This window comes from Ranitomeya imitator, chromosome 1, assembly GCF_032444005.1.
Source record: "Ranitomeya imitator isolate aRanImi1 chromosome 1, aRanImi1.pri, whole genome shotgun sequence".
Taxonomy (NCBI): domain Eukaryota; kingdom Metazoa; phylum Chordata; class Amphibia; order Anura; family Dendrobatidae; genus Ranitomeya; species Ranitomeya imitator.
In genome coordinates, this window is record NC_091282.1 from 22,775,829 (window position 1) to 22,791,106 (window position 15,278).

The 15,278-nt window shown below is 45.2% G+C and overlaps 2 protein-coding genes across 2 annotated transcripts in view; both read left to right on the forward strand.

Annotated features, from left to right (window-relative positions):
• LOC138658941 (oocyte zinc finger protein XlCOF7.1-like) overlaps positions 1–15,278 on the forward strand; it is a 36,790-nt gene that overhangs the window by 16,312 nt on the left and 5,200 nt on the right. Inside the window, exons 2-6 of the mRNA XM_069745872.1 lie at positions 1,824–1,926; positions 2,576–2,752; positions 2,836–2,959; positions 3,040–3,107; positions 3,326–4,052. Of these exons, the coding sequence (XP_069601973.1) occupies positions 1,849–1,926; positions 2,576–2,752; positions 2,836–2,959; positions 3,040–3,107; positions 3,326–4,052 (1,174 nt within the window). The 5' untranslated portion in view covers positions 1,824–1,848. The remainder of the gene's footprint in view (positions 1–1,823; positions 1,927–2,575; positions 2,753–2,835; positions 2,960–3,039; positions 3,108–3,325; positions 4,053–15,278) is intronic.
• The window catches only part of LOC138658905 (oocyte zinc finger protein XlCOF6-like), a 110,887-nt gene that overhangs the window by 12,569 nt on the left and 83,040 nt on the right, over positions 1–15,278 (forward strand). The gene's annotated exons all lie outside the window — the stretch shown is intronic.

Consider the following 15,278-nt stretch of genomic DNA (forward strand, 5'->3'; position numbering starts at 1 on the left):
CTACACATGGAGGAGAGAGAGTGACAGACCCTGCACTACACATGGAGGAGAGAGTGACAGACCCTGCACTACACATGGAGGAGAGAGAGTGACAGACCCCGCACTACACATGGAGGAGAGAGAGTGACAGACCCTGCACTACACATGGAGGAGAGAGAGTGACAGACCCTGCACTACACATGGAGGAGAGAGAGTGACAGACCCCGCACTACACATGGAGGAGAGAGAGCGACAGATCCTGCACTACACATGGAGGAGAGAGAGCGACAGACCCCGCACTACACATGGAGGAGAGAGAGTGACAGACCCTGCACTACACATGGAGGAGAGAGTGACAGACCCTGCACTACACATGGAGGAGAGAGAGTGACAGACCCTGCACTACACATGGGGGAGAGAGAGTGACAGACCCTGCACTATACATGGAGGAGAGAGAGTGACAGACCCTGCACTACACATGGAGGAGAGAGTGACAGACCCTGCACTACACATGGGGGAGAGAGAGTGACAGACCCTGCACTACACATGGAGGAGAGAGAGTGACAGAACCTGCACTACACATGGAGGAGAGAGAGTGACAGACCCTGCACTACACATGGGGGAGAGAGAGTGACAGACCCTGCACTGTATATGAGGGAGAGCGACTGACCCTGCACTACACATGGAGGAGAGAGAGTGACAGACCCTGCACTACACATGGAGGAGAGAGTGACAGACCCTGCACTACACATGGAGGAGAGAGAGTGACAGACCCTGCACTACACATGGAGGAGAGAGAGTGACAGACCCTGCACTACACATGGGGGAGAGAGAGTGACAGACCCTGCACTATACATGGAGGAGAGAGAGTGACAGACCCTGCACTACACATGGAGGAGAGAGTGACAGACCCTGCACTACACATGGGGGAGAGAGAGTGACAGACCCTGCACTACACATGGAGGAGAGAGAGTGACAGAACCTGCACTACACATGGAGGAGAGAGAGTGACAGACCCTGCACTACACATGGGGGAGAGAGAGTGACAGACCCTGCACTGTATATGAGGGAGAGCGACTGACCCTGCACTACACATGGAGGAGAGAGAGTGACAGACCCTGCACTACACATGGAGGAGAGAGTGACAGACCCTGCACTACACATGGAGGAGAGAGTGACTGACCCTGCACTGTATATGAGGGAGAGCGACTGACCCTGCAATAGACAGGGCTATAGGAAAACAGTGAACTCGTCTTCTACACTCGACTTATTTTATCACACATTACAGATTAGCAGATAATATAATTACCGGAACAAAACTCACAGTTTTCCTGTTTCTCTCTTCCATACATCTTTTGCTCTGTTAATAAAAATAAATAAAAATACATAAGACAAATGTTTTTATTTTACATATTAGGATTTACGGCTGTATAATAGCGATGTGTATCTGTCTCCAGCAGTAATGTTATATTGCCAGTAAAGCTCTGTTAAATTAAAAACAGCAAGTTCCTGCTCACTCGCTGTGTGTGTAGCCGGAGCACAGTTTTACTTTCACTTTGCAAGCTGGCAGACAAGATGCTAAGATCCAAAGCTATAAGACAAACCAGTTGTAAGCTGTTATCTTTGTTCCTGAATAAACATATATTCACTGTTGAGCGGTTGGAATGTACAATCCACTGCCAACAAAAATTACTTGGTAAATCCTCAGCACTCCAACTCTGATGTTTCTGCGATCCTTTTCAACCTCAGTTAATTTTTGTGTTTCTCCCTTTTGTTGATTTTTTTTAACAACATCTCATCCTCTTTACAATAAAGGATCTTCTTTTGTTTTGTTTTTTTTATAGATTTTCCCTTATTGACCTATGAGAAATGAATAAGGACAAAGATAAGTTTGTGGAAAAGATATTAAGCCTCACCCTAAAGATAATCTTCCATCTTACTGGAGAGGTGAGAGGTTCTGATGTCATCACATGACGTCATTATCTATGGGATTAACGGGATATGACCGGAGAGGTGAGAGGTTTTGATGTCATCACATAACCTAATTATCTATGTGAATAACAGGAGATATGACCAGAGAGGTGAGAGGCTCTGATGTCATCACGTGACATCATTATGGGAATAGCAGGGGATATGACCAGAGAGGTGAGAGGTTCTGATGTGATCACATGACCTCATTATCTATGGGAATAACGGGATATGACCAGAGAGGTGAGAGGTTTTGATGTCATCACATAACCTAATTATCTATGTGAATAACAGGAGATATGACCAGAGAGGTGAGAGGCTCTGATGTCATCACGTGACATCATTATGGGAATAGCAGGGGATATGACCAGAGAGGTGAGAGGTTCTGATGTGATCACATGACCTCATTATCTATGGGAATAACGGGATATGACCAGAGAGGTGAGAGGTTCTGATGTCATCACATGATCTCATTATCTTTGGGGATAATGGCATATGAATGAAGAGGTGAGAGGCTCTGATATCATCACATGACCTCATTATCTATGGGAATAACAGGGGATATGACCGGAGAGGTGATGGACTCTGGAGATGTCTGTAGTGATTATATTAATGTCTCTACACTCAGGATTACACAGTAGTGAAGACCTCTAGTGATCGCTGTCAGGATCCTATGTCTGAAGTACGAGGAGGAACCCTGAGCCCAATCCTGGAGCCTCCACCTCACCCCCGGATACATGAGGACATCAATGACCAGAAGATCCTAGAACTCACCAACAAGATGATTGAGTTGCTGACTGGAGAGGTGACGCTGCTGGGAATGCTGGGACATTACACAGGACAGCACTGGAGGATTCTGGGTGATGACGGTATCATTGTGTGTGTCAGGTTCCTATAAGGTGTCAGGACGTCACCGTCTATTTCTCCATGGAGGAGTGGGAGTATCTAGAAGGACACAAGGATCGGTACCAGGAGGTGATGATGGAGGAGCACCGGCCCCGCACATCACCAGGTAATAGACAGGACTAAATACACACGACCTATAGTTCTCTGTATGTAATAATGATGTCAGTCCTGTCTGTGTCTCCTCAGTTCTCTCCAGTAAGAGGACAACCCCAGAGAGATGTCCTCCTCCTCCTCCTCCTCCACAGGACCATCAGGTAGATGGAGATCTCCCTATGATGTGTAGACGGCTGTGACGTCCTTGTGTTCAGTCTTGTTTTCTCCTCCAGTATTACATGTTTTATACTTGTGTAATGAGAGCGGTGGAGACGGCAGGATCACAGCTGACCACAGACATCACATGTCCGGATCTTCTCACCATTATGCCCGGGGACGTCTCCGATCGTCCGTGACTTTTACAATATTTGTTTTGCAGCTTTTGGATCCGGATGAATATCTGAACAATATTAATGGTCCAGAGAGAAATGTGAGGGGCGATCAGCGGTGTAAAGAGGGGACCCCTAATGTGAGGAGAGATCAGCGGTGTAAAGAGGAGATCCCTAATGTGAGGGGCAATCAACGGTGTAAAGAGGAGAACCCTAATGTGAGGGGCAATCAGCGGTGTAAAGAGGAGACCCCTAATGTGAGGGACGATCAGCAGTGTAAAGAGGAGACTCCTAATGTGAGGGGTGATCAGCGGTTTAAAGAGGAGACTCCTAATGTGAGGGGTGATCAGCGGTGTAAAGAGGAGATCCCTAATGTGAGGGGCAATCAACGGTGTAAAGAGGAGACCCCTAATGTGAGGGGCGATCAGCAGTGTAAGGAACAGACCCCTAATGTGAGGGACGATCAGCAGTGTAAAGAGGAGACTCCTAATGTGAGGGGTGATCAGCGGTGTAAAGAGGAGACCCCTAATGTGCGGGGCGATCAGCGGTGTAAAGAGGAGACCCCTAATGTGCGGGGCAATCAGCGGTGTAAAGAGGAGACTCCTAATGTGAGGGGCGATCAGCGGTGTAAAGAGGAGACCCCTAATGTGAGGGACGATCAGCGGTGTAAAGAGGAGACTCCTAATGTGAGGGGTGATCAGCGGTGTAAAGAGGAGACCCCTAATGTGCGGGGCGATCAGCGGTGTAAAGAGGAGACCCCTACAGATAACCACCTAGGTGAGTAGTGACCGTGGAATAAGAAGAGAAGTCACAGATTCCTTTGAGTCAAGAACACAATTTTTTTTATGCTCTTCACACTATCAGTTATTCAGCAGTATAATAACCCCTTCATCCTTCATAAAACAAATAAACAGGTATGTAAAATTTGAGTTTAGGAAAATCTTTTCAAAGCCAAAGACTGATTAATATGTTGTCTTAGCTCTGAATAAAAAAAAACTTCTATTTTTAACCATGATTTATGGATTTTGTGCAAAACGCACGTGAAATTACGTTCAAACAAGATAAACAAGAAAAACCTTTATTGTAGCCCAAAATTTACACAATATTATATTTAAATAATTATATATTGAACATTAATTTGGCTTCTCTTGGTTCCTCTTCTCTTATAGAAGGCTGCGGATCTTCTCTGTGAAGCATCCAGCAGTAGTCCCCCATCATGTTCACGTTCCATCTACCTTGGTATCGTCCCTCCATCTCCTTGTAAAATCTTTCTCCTTGCTCTTCTCTAACACCACCAAGGTTTCAGGAATGTATTCTAAATGAGACTACTTCAGATTCATCAGACAACCCAAGGCTTTGAATCGTTTCACCATGTTCTTCACATTGGACTTACATTTCGAACATTTGTTGTTACCAAGAAATTTCTTCACGAATTCTTTAAAAGATTCCCAAGCCCTTTTCTCAACAGCTTTCATTTTGGTTTTGAACATATCGTCCTTCATTAGTTTCCTAATATTCTGACTCACAAAAAAGCCTTCCTTCAGTTTTGCTTTTGACCGTCCCTCAAATCTGGTACGCCGGTACTTAAAGGGAACCTGTCACTCCCAAAATCGAAGATGAGAAAAGCCCACCAGCATCAGGGGCTTATCTACAGCATTCTGTAATGCATTCTGTAATGCTGTAGATAAGCCCCCGATGTATGCTGAAAGATGAGAAAAAGAGGTTAGACTATACTCACCTGGGGGGCGGTCCGGTCCGATAGGCATCGCAGTCCGGGGTCTCCCATCTTCTGACGATGACGTTCTCTTGTATTCACGCTGTGGCTCCGGCGCAGGCATACTTTGTCTGCCCTGTTGAGGGCAGAGCTAAGTACTGCAGTACTTTGCTCGGCCCTCAACAGGGCAGACAAAGTATGCCTGCGCCGGAGCCATAGCGTGAAGACAAGAAGAGGATGTCATCCTATGAAGATAGGAGGCCCCGGACTGCGACGCCCATCGGATCGGACCGCCCCCCAGGTGAGTATAATCTACCGTAACCTCTTTTTCTCATCCTTCAGGATACATCGGGGGCTTATCTACAGCATTACAGAATGCATTACAGAATGCTGTAGATAAGCCCCTGATGCCGGTGGGCTTAGCTCATCTTCGATTTTCGGGGTGACAGGTTCCCTTTAAAAGTCTCTCCTTCTTTTACAAACTACTTCATCAGTCCAAGCCTAATGTGGAGTGGTGGCAGGAGAACTGTAGTGGGATCAACTAAACTTTCCACAACTTCCGTTGTGCTCAAAAGTTTACATACCCCGGCAGAATTTTTGCTTTCTAGGCCTTTTTTTCCAGAGAATATAAATAACACCAAAACTTTGTCTCCACTCATGGTTAGTGGTCGGGTGAAGCCATTTATCGTTACACTAATGTGTTTTCTCTTTTTACATCATAATGACAACCCAAAACATCCAAATGTCCCTGATCAAAAGTTCACACACCCTGGTGATTTTGGCCTGATAACATGCACAGAAGTTGACACAAATGGGTGTGAATGGCTATATACTGTAGGTAACATCCTCACCCGTGACCTGTTTGCTTGTAATCAGTGTGTGTGCACTCCACGTTGCATATACAGAGGTAACAGTCATTTATATTATTTTCCTTCTCCCTCCAGGTCATAGGCACGCCAATACGAAAGCTCTCTTTCTTCCCTTTAGACCTCTGTTGTAGTTCTTCTACAGAAACAGAACACACGACATGTGGAGCCCATGACGTGTCCTGATCACCTAGTTTTACACCAAAGTACACATAATACACTTTTCTAACCTAGTCAGTCATGTTCCTTCGTGGTTTCTTCACTACAAAACAACTGCAAATTTAGAAAAAGTTGTCAGGTGAATGAATTGCAATACCGCTTTGCAGCCATTTTGATCACGTTGTTAGAAACAGAAGCTTAAAGGGAACCTGTCACCCCAAAATTCGTGGGTGAGGTAAGCCCACCGGCATCAGGGGCTTATCTACAGCATTCTGTAATGCTGTAGATAAGCCCCCGATGTTACCTGAAAGAGGAGAAAAAGACGTTATATTATACTCACCCAGGGGCGGTCCCGCTGCTGGTCAGGTCGGTTGGGTGTCTCCGGTCCGCTGCGGCGCCTCCCATCTTCATTACAAGACGTCCTCTTCTGATCTTCAGCCACGGCTCCGGCGCAGGCGTACTTTGCTCTGCCCTGTTGAGGGCAGAGGATAGTACTGCAGTGCGCAGGCGCCGGAAAGGTCAGAGGCCCGGCGCCTGCGCACTGCAGTACTATCCTCTGCCCTCAACAGGGCAGAGCAAAGTACGCCTGCGCCGGACCCGTGGCTGAAGATCAGAAGAGGACGTCTTGTAATGAAGATGGGAGGCGCCGCAGCGGACCGGAGACACCCAACCGACCTGACCAGCAGCGGGACCGCCCCTGGGTGAGTATAATATAACGTCTTTTTCTCCTCTTTCAGGTAACATCGGGGGCTTATCTACAGCATTACAGAATGCTGTAGATAAGCCCCTGATGCCGGTGGGCTTACCTCACCCGCGAATTTCGGGGTGACAGGTTCCCTTTAATTCACCACAACCACTAAATACTGAGAGAAATCGTGGTAAGCAGCACCGCCACACTCTTATCAACTCTGTCTACAAGAAAATCTGCCTTTGCTTCCCATAGCAACCAATCACAGTTCAATTTTCAGTTGTTATATTGCTGAGGTAAAATGAAAGCTATGCCCTGATTGGTTGCTATGGACACCATCTCCCCTGTTGTGAATTCTGTGGCTGAATTCACTCCTGTGGTCACAAGTGGTACTGCAGCTTCTGAGCTTCCTCCCTCAGGTGTTCTGGTGAGCTCGTTAACTGCTTCATTACTTAACTCCGCCTCATGCTGCTATCCTTGCTCCTTGTCAATGTTTCAGTGTTGGATCTGAGCTTCTCCTGATTGTTCCTGTGACCTGCTGCTCTGTATAGCTAAGTGCTTTTTGCTTTTTTTTTGTTTTTTTTCTGTCCAGCTTGTCTTTTGTTTTGCTGGTAGCTCTGAGACGCAAAGGGTGTACCGCCGTGCCGTTAGTTCGGCACGGTGGGTTTTTTTTTTGCCCCCTTTGCGTGGTTTTGCTTTAGGGTTTTTTGTAGACTGCAAAGTTCGCTTTACTATCCTCGCTCTGTCCTAGAATATCGGGCCCCACTTTGCTGAATCTATTTCATCCCTACGTTTTGTCTTTTCATCTTACTCACAGTCATTATATGTGGGGGGCTGCCTTTTCCTTTGGGGAATTTCTCTGGGGCAAGTCAGGCCTATTTTTCTATCTTCAGGCTAGCTAGTTTCTTAGGCTGTGCCGAGTTGCCTAGGTAGTTGTTAGGCGCAATCCACAGCCGCTTTTAGTTGTGTTTAGGATAGGATCAGGTGTGCAGTCTACAGAGTTTCCACGTCTCAGAGCTCGTTCTTGTATTTTTGGGTATTTGTCAGATCACTGTGTGCGCTCTGATCGCTAAGCACACTGTGTTTCTGGATTGCCTTCATAACACCTGTCATTAGCAAACATAACAGTACAAGGAGCCTAACTAATGATTCTCAATAGAGGGAAAGAAAAAGTTCTGACATCATTTTTTTTTTCCCCTAGACATTTGGGTGATTCTGGACACAGGTGTGGACATGGATATTCAGGGTCTGTGCTCTTCAATGGATAATCTCGTTATAAATGTACAAAAAATTCAAGATACTATTGATCAGAAATCTATGTTAGAACCAAGAATTCCTATTCCTGATTTGTTTTTTGGAGATAGAACCAAGTTTCTAAGTTTCAAAAATAATTGTAAGCTATTTCTGGCCTTGCAACCTCATTCTTCTGGTAATCCTATTCAACAGGTTTTGATTATTATTTCTTTTTTGCGCGGCGACCCTCAAGACTGGGCATTTTCTCTTGCGCCAGGAGACCCTGCATTGAGTAGTGTCGATGCGTTTTTCCTGGCGCTCGGATTGCTGTACGATGAGCCTAATTCAGTGGATCAGGCTGAGAAAAATTTGCTGGCTTTGTGCCAGGGTCAGGATGATATAGAAGTATATTGTCAGAAATTTAGGAAATGGTCAGTACTCACTCAGTGGAATGAATCTGCGCTGGCAGCTTTGTTCAGAAAGGGTCTCTCTGAGGCTCTTAAGGATGTCATGGTGGGATTTCCTATGCCTGCTGGTTTGAATGAGTCTTTGTCTTTGGCCATTCAGATCGGTCGACGCTTGCGCGAGCGTAAATCTGTGCACCATTTGGCGGTACTGCCTGAGGTTAAACCTGAGCCTATGCAGTGCGATAGGACTATGACTAGAGTTGAACGGCAGGAATACAGACGTCTGAATGGTCTGTGTTTCTACTGTGGTGATTCCACTCATGCTATTTCTGATTGTCCTAAGCGCACTAGGCGGTCCGCTAGGTCTGCCGTCATTGGTACTGTACAGTCCAAATTCCTTCTGTCCATTACCTTGATATGCTCTTTGTCGTCGTTTTCTGTCATGGCGTTTGTGGATTCGGGCGCTGCCCTGAATCTGATGGATTTGGATTATGCTAAACGTTGTGGGTTTTTCTTGGAGCCTTTGCGGTGTCCTATTCCATTGAGAGGAATTGATGCTACACCTTTGGCCAAGAATAAACCTCAATACTGGGCCCAGCTGACCATGTGCATGGCTCCTGCACATCAGGAAGTTATTCGCTTTCTGGTGTTGCATAATCTGCATGATGTGGTCGTGTTGGGGTTGCCATGGCTACAAACCCATAATCCAGTATTGGATTGGAATTCCATGTCGGTATCCAGCTGGGGTTGTCAGGGGGTACATGGTGATGTTCCATTTTTGTCGATTTCGTCATCCACCCCTTCTGAGGTCCCAGAGTTCTTGTCTGATTATCAGGATGTATTTGAAGAGCCCAAGTCCGATGCTCTACCTCCGCATAGGGATTGTGATTGTGCTATCAATTTGATTCCTGGTAGTAAATTCCCTAAAGGTCGATTATTTAATTTATCCGTGCCCGAACACGCCGCTATGCGCAGTTATGTGAAGGAATCCCTGGAGAAGGGACATATTCGCCCATCGTCATCACCACTGGGAGCAGGGTTCTTCTTTGTAGCCAAGAAGGATGGTTCGCTGAGACCGTGTATTGATTACCGCCTTCTTAATAAGATCACTGTTAAATTTCAGTATCCCTTGCCATTGTTATCTGACTTGTTTGCTCGGGTTAAGGGGGATGGTTGGTTCACTAAGATAGATCTTCGTGGTGCGTATAATCTGGTGAGAATCAGGCAAGGAGATGAATGGAAAACTGCATTCAATACGCCCGAGGGTCATTTTGAGTATCTAGTGATGCCGTTCGGACTTGCCAATGCTCCATCTGTGTTTCAGTCTTTTATGCATGACATCTTCCGTGAGTATCTGGATAAATTCCTGATTGTTTACTTGGATGACATTTTGATCTTCTCAGATGATTGGGAGTCTCATGTGAAGCAGGTTAGAATGGTTTTTCAGGTCCTGCGTGCTAACTCTTTGTTTGTGAAGGGATCAAAGTGTCTCTTCGGTGTGCAGAAAGTTTCATTTTTGGGGTTCATCTTTACCCCTTCTACTATTGAGATGGATCCAGTTAAGGTCCAAGCCATCCAGGATTGGATTCAGCCGACATCTCTGAAAAGTCTGCAAAAGTTCCTGGGCTTTGCTAATTTTTATCGTCGCTTCATCTGTAATTTTTCTAGCATTGCCAAACCATTGACCGATTTGACCAAGAAGGGTGCTGATTTGGTTAATTGGTCTTCTGCTGCTGTGGAAGCTTTTCAGGAGTTGAAGCGTCGTTTTTGTTCTGCCCCTGTGTTGTGTCAGCCAGATGTTTCTCTTCCGTTCCAGGTCGAGGTTGATGCTTCTGAGATTGGAGCAGGGGCGGTTTTGTCACAGAGAGGTTCTGATTGCTCAGTGATGAAACCATGTGCTTTCTTTTCCAGGAAGTTTTCGCCCGCTGAGCGTAATTATGATGTGGGCAATCGAGAGTTGCTGGCCATGAAGTGGGCATTCGAGGAGTGGCGTCATTGGCTTGAAGGAGCTAAGCATCGCGTGGTGGTATTGACTGATCATAAGAACTTGACTTATCTCGAGTCTGCCAAGCGCTTGAATCCTAGACAGGCCCGTTGGTCGTTATTTTTTGCCCACTTCGACTTTGTGATTTCGTACCTTCCGGGCTCTAAAAATGTGAAGGCGGATGCTCTGTCTAGGAGTTTTGTGCCCGACTCTCCGGGTTTATCTGAGCCAGCGGGTATCCTAAAGGAAGGAGTCATTGTGTCTGCCATCTCCCCTGATTTGCGGCGGGTGCTGCAAAAATTTCAGGCGAATAAACCTGATCGTTGTCCAGCAGAGAAACTGTTCGTCCCTGATAGGTGGACTAATAAACTTATCTCTGAACTTCATTGTTCGGTGTTGGCTGGTCATCCTGGAATCTTTGGTACCAGAGAGTTAGTGGCTAGATCCTTCTGGTGGCCATCTCTGTCACGGGATGTACGTACTTTTGTGCAGTCCTGTGGGATTTGTGCTAGGGCTAAGCCCTGCTGTTCTCGTGCCAGTGGGTTGCTTTTGCCCTTGCCGGTCCCAAAGAGGCCTTGGACACATATTTCGATGGATTTCATTTCTGACCTTCCCGTTTCTCAAAAGATGTCAGTCATTTGGGTGGTCTGTGATCGCTTTTCTAAAATGGTCCATCTGGTGCCCTTGGCTAAATTGCCTTCCTCCTCTGATTTGGTACCTTTGTTCTTTCAGCATGTGGTTCGGTTGCATGGCATTCCTGAGAATATTGTTTCTGACAGAGGTTCCCAGTTTGTTTCAAGGTTTTGGCGAGCCTTTTGTGGTAGGATGGGCATTGACCTATCCTTTTCCTCGGCTTTCCATCCTCAGACTAATGGCCAGACCGAACGAACCAATCAGACCTTGGAAACATATCTGAGATGTTTTGTTTCTGCAGACCAGGATGATTGGGTGTCCTTTTTGCCGTTGGCTGAGTTCGCCCTTAATAATCGGGCCAGCTCGGCTACCTTGGTTTCTCCATTTTTTTGCAATTCTGGGTTCCATCCTCGTTTCTCTTCAGGACAGGTTGAGTCTTCGGACTGTCCTGGTGTGGATTCTGTGGTGGATAGGTTGCAGCAGATCTGGACTCAGGTAGTGGACAATTTGATCTTGTCCCAGGAGAAAGCTCAACTTTTCACTAATCGCAGACGCCGTGTGGGTCCCCGACTTCGTGTTGGGGATCTGGTTTGGTTATCTTCTCGTCATATTCCTATGAAGGTTTCCTCTCCTAAATTTAAACCTCGTTTTATTGGTCCGTATAGGATTTCTGAGGTTCTCAATCCTGTGTCTTTTCGTTTGACCCTCCCAGACTCCTTTTCCATACATAATGTATTCCATAGGTCGTTGTTGCGGAGATACGTGGCACCTATGGTTCCATCTGTTGAGCCTCCTGCCCCGGTTTTGGTGGAGGGGGAATTGGAGTATATTGTGGAGAAGATTTTGGATTCTCGTGTTTCTAGACGGAAACTCCAGTATCTGGTTAAATGGAAGGGTTATGCTCAGGAAGATAATTCCTGGGTTTTTGCCTCTGATGTTCATGCTTCCGATCTTGTTCGTGCCTTTCATGCGGCTCATCCTGGTCGGCCTGGGGGCTCTGGTGAGGGTTCGGTGACCCCTCCTCAAGGGGGGGGTACTGTTGTGAATTCTGTGGCTGAATTCACTCCTGTGGTCACAAGTGGTACTGCAGCTTCTGAGCTTCCTCCCTCAGGTGTTCTGGTGAGCTCGTTAACTGCTTCATTACTTAACTCCGCCTGATGCTGCTATCCTTGCTCCTTGTCAATGTTTCAGTGTTGGATCTGAGCTTCTCCTGATTGTTCCTGTGACCTGCTGCTCTGTATAGCTAAGTGCTTTTTGCTTTTTTTTTGTTTTTTTTCTGTCCAGCTTGTCTTTTGTTTTGCTGGTAGCTCTGAGACGCAAAGGGTGTACCGCCGTGCCGTTAGTTCGGCACGGTGGGTTTTTTTTTTGCCCCCTTTGCGTGGTTTTGCTTTAGGGTTTTTTGTAGACTGCAAAGTTCGCTTTACTGTCCTCGCTCTGTCCTAGAATATCGGGCCCCACTTTGCTGAATCTATTTCATCCCTACGTTTTGTCTTTTCATCTTACTCACAGTCATTATATGTGGGGGGCTGCCTTTTCCTTTGGGGAATTTCTCTGGGGCAAGTCAGGCCTATTTTTCTATCTTCAGGCTAGCTAGTTTCTTAGGCTGTGCCGAGTTGCCTAGGTAGTTGTTAGGCGCAATCCACAGCCGCTTTTAGTTGTGTTTAGGATAGGATCAGGTGTGCAGTCTACAGAGTTTCCACGTCTCAGAGCTCGTTCTTGTATTTTTGGGTATTTGTCAGATCACTGTGTGCGCTCTGATCGCTAAGCACACTGTGTTTCTGGATTGCCTTCATAACACCTGTCATTAGCAAACATAACACTCCCCGTTATCAACTGTGACTAAAAATAAGTCTGTCTTTACCTCCCCTACCAACCAATCACAGTGCAGCGTTCATTTCTTATACTGCTGAGGTAAAATGAAAGATGTGCTATGCTTGGATACTATGGACACCACTACGCTCTTTACCCTTCACGCCACAGCTTGTTTTTGCGTGTGTTTTTTGCTCCCCTTCTTCCCAGAGCCATAGCTTTTTAATTTTTCCGTCAATATGGCCATGAGAGGGCTTGTTTTTTTGCAGGACGGGTTGTATTTTTGAACAACACCAATGTTTTTACCATATAGTGTACCTGAAAACGGGAAAAAAATTCCAATTGTGGTGAAATTGCAAAAAAAAAATGCAATTTCACAATTGTAGATTTCTTTGTTTACCATGTTCGCTAAATGCTTAAACTGACCTGCCACTGATTTTCCAAGTCATTACGAGTTCGTAGATATAACATGTCTAGGTTCTTTTTTATTTTAGTGATGAAAAAAAATCCAAAGTTTGTTAAAATAAAAAAATTGGGTCATTTTCCGAGACAAGTAGCATCTCATTTTCGGGATCTGGGGTCGGGTAAGGGCTTATTTTTTGTGTGGCGATCTGACGTTTTTATTGATACCATTTTGGTACAGATACGATGTTTTGATCACCAATTATTGCATTTTAACGCAATGTTGTGGCGACCAAACAAACTTCATTCTGGCGTTTTTACTTTTTTTTTTCTTTACGCCATTTACCGATCTGATTTATTATTTTTAAATTTTGATAGACATGGCGATTCTGAACGCGATGATACCAAATATGTGTATGTTTTTTTAACTTTTATTTTGAATGGGGGGGCGATTTAAACTTTTATATATTTTTTTTTATATTTTTAAAAACATTTTTCTTTTACTTTTCACTTGCTTCAATAGTCTCCATTGGAGACTTGAAGCTGCGATCATCCGACCACTTGTGCTTTACATAGGCCTTCAGCCATTCTCTGTGTAGCAGAAATGATCACTTGCTATGAGCGCCGACTGCTAGTCAGCGCTCATAGCAATCTAGCAATGAAAACAGGGGTCTCCTGCAGGTCCTAGGTTGTCATGCCAACTCATGGGCGACCCGCAGTCATGTGACATGGGTACTGGTGGGCTTGATTAGTGATGCCCACAGGAGCCCACATCAAAGAGGGAGACCCGATATACGCTGTACATGTACGAGCATGTCGTGAAGAGGTTAAAAGCTGGCTTAAGAAAATCTCTGCCCTAAGCAGCCAATCACAGCACAGTGTTCATTAATTTCTAACCAATCTTATAACACCAATATCATACACCAAAGATCACGCTAAGGGGTCAAAGTATGGTACAAGAAAGATCCTAAGGAGATCAATGAATCTGTGACACTGGTGCAGGTGATAACGCAGGATGGGCAGTCATATAGATGTAAATACAGCTGGAGATGAAAATACAGCTGGAGATGAATTCTGCCCATGTGAGCTAGGCAGAGTTCTGTTTCCTATTATTTGCTGTCAGTATTAATGAGATGAAGGTATTTGCCAAATTTAGGGACCAAGAAACAAATCAGCTTCTATTAATCTCATGTCAGTGTGTGGCAGAATACAGAACATGGAGACATCGTCTACCCAAATAACAGGAGAGGATGGGAGATTACTGCTCTGAGTGTCATTAACGCTGCTCAGCAGGGACTCAGAGGAGTCAAAGACTGTAGATCGTCATTATAATGTAACAAACCTTATGGTTACATGGAAGATGAGTATCATCTAGTAGATATAGCCCATTGTGTCCTGATAGGATGTGTGGGTCTCAACAATTTAATCATGAAATTCTTGAACGATTGTTCCACCAAAGTAATTTCATCAGGGAAATGTGCAGGATACGAGTTTAAAAAATTGGAAAAGGGATAAATATTTCTACATTCTAAATATTTTCTAGGAGAAAAAATGTAACATAGTAACATAGTAACATAGTTAGTAAGGCCGAAAAAAGACATTTGTCCATCCAGTTCAGCCTATATTCCATCATAATAAATACCCAGATCTACGTCCTTCTACAGAACCTAATAATTGTATGATACAATATTGTTCTGCTCCAGGAAGACATCCAGGCCTCTCTTGAACCCCTCGACTGAGTTCGCCATCACCACCTCCTCAGGCAAGCAATTCCAGATTCTCACTGCCCTAACAGTAAAGAATCCTCTTCTATGTTGGTGGAAAAACCTTCTCTCCTCCAGACGCAAAGAATGCCCCCTTGTGCCCGTCACCTTCCTTGGTATAAACAGATCCTCAGCGAGATATTTGTATTGTCCCCTTATATACTTATACATGGTTATTAGATCGCCCCTCAGTCGTCTTTTTTCTAGACTAAATAATCCTAATTTCGCTAATCTATCTGGGTATTGTAGTTCTCCCATCCCCTTTATTAATTTTGTTGCCCTCCTTTGTACTCTCTCTAGTTCCATTATATCCTTCCTGAGCACCGGTGCCCAAAACTGGACACA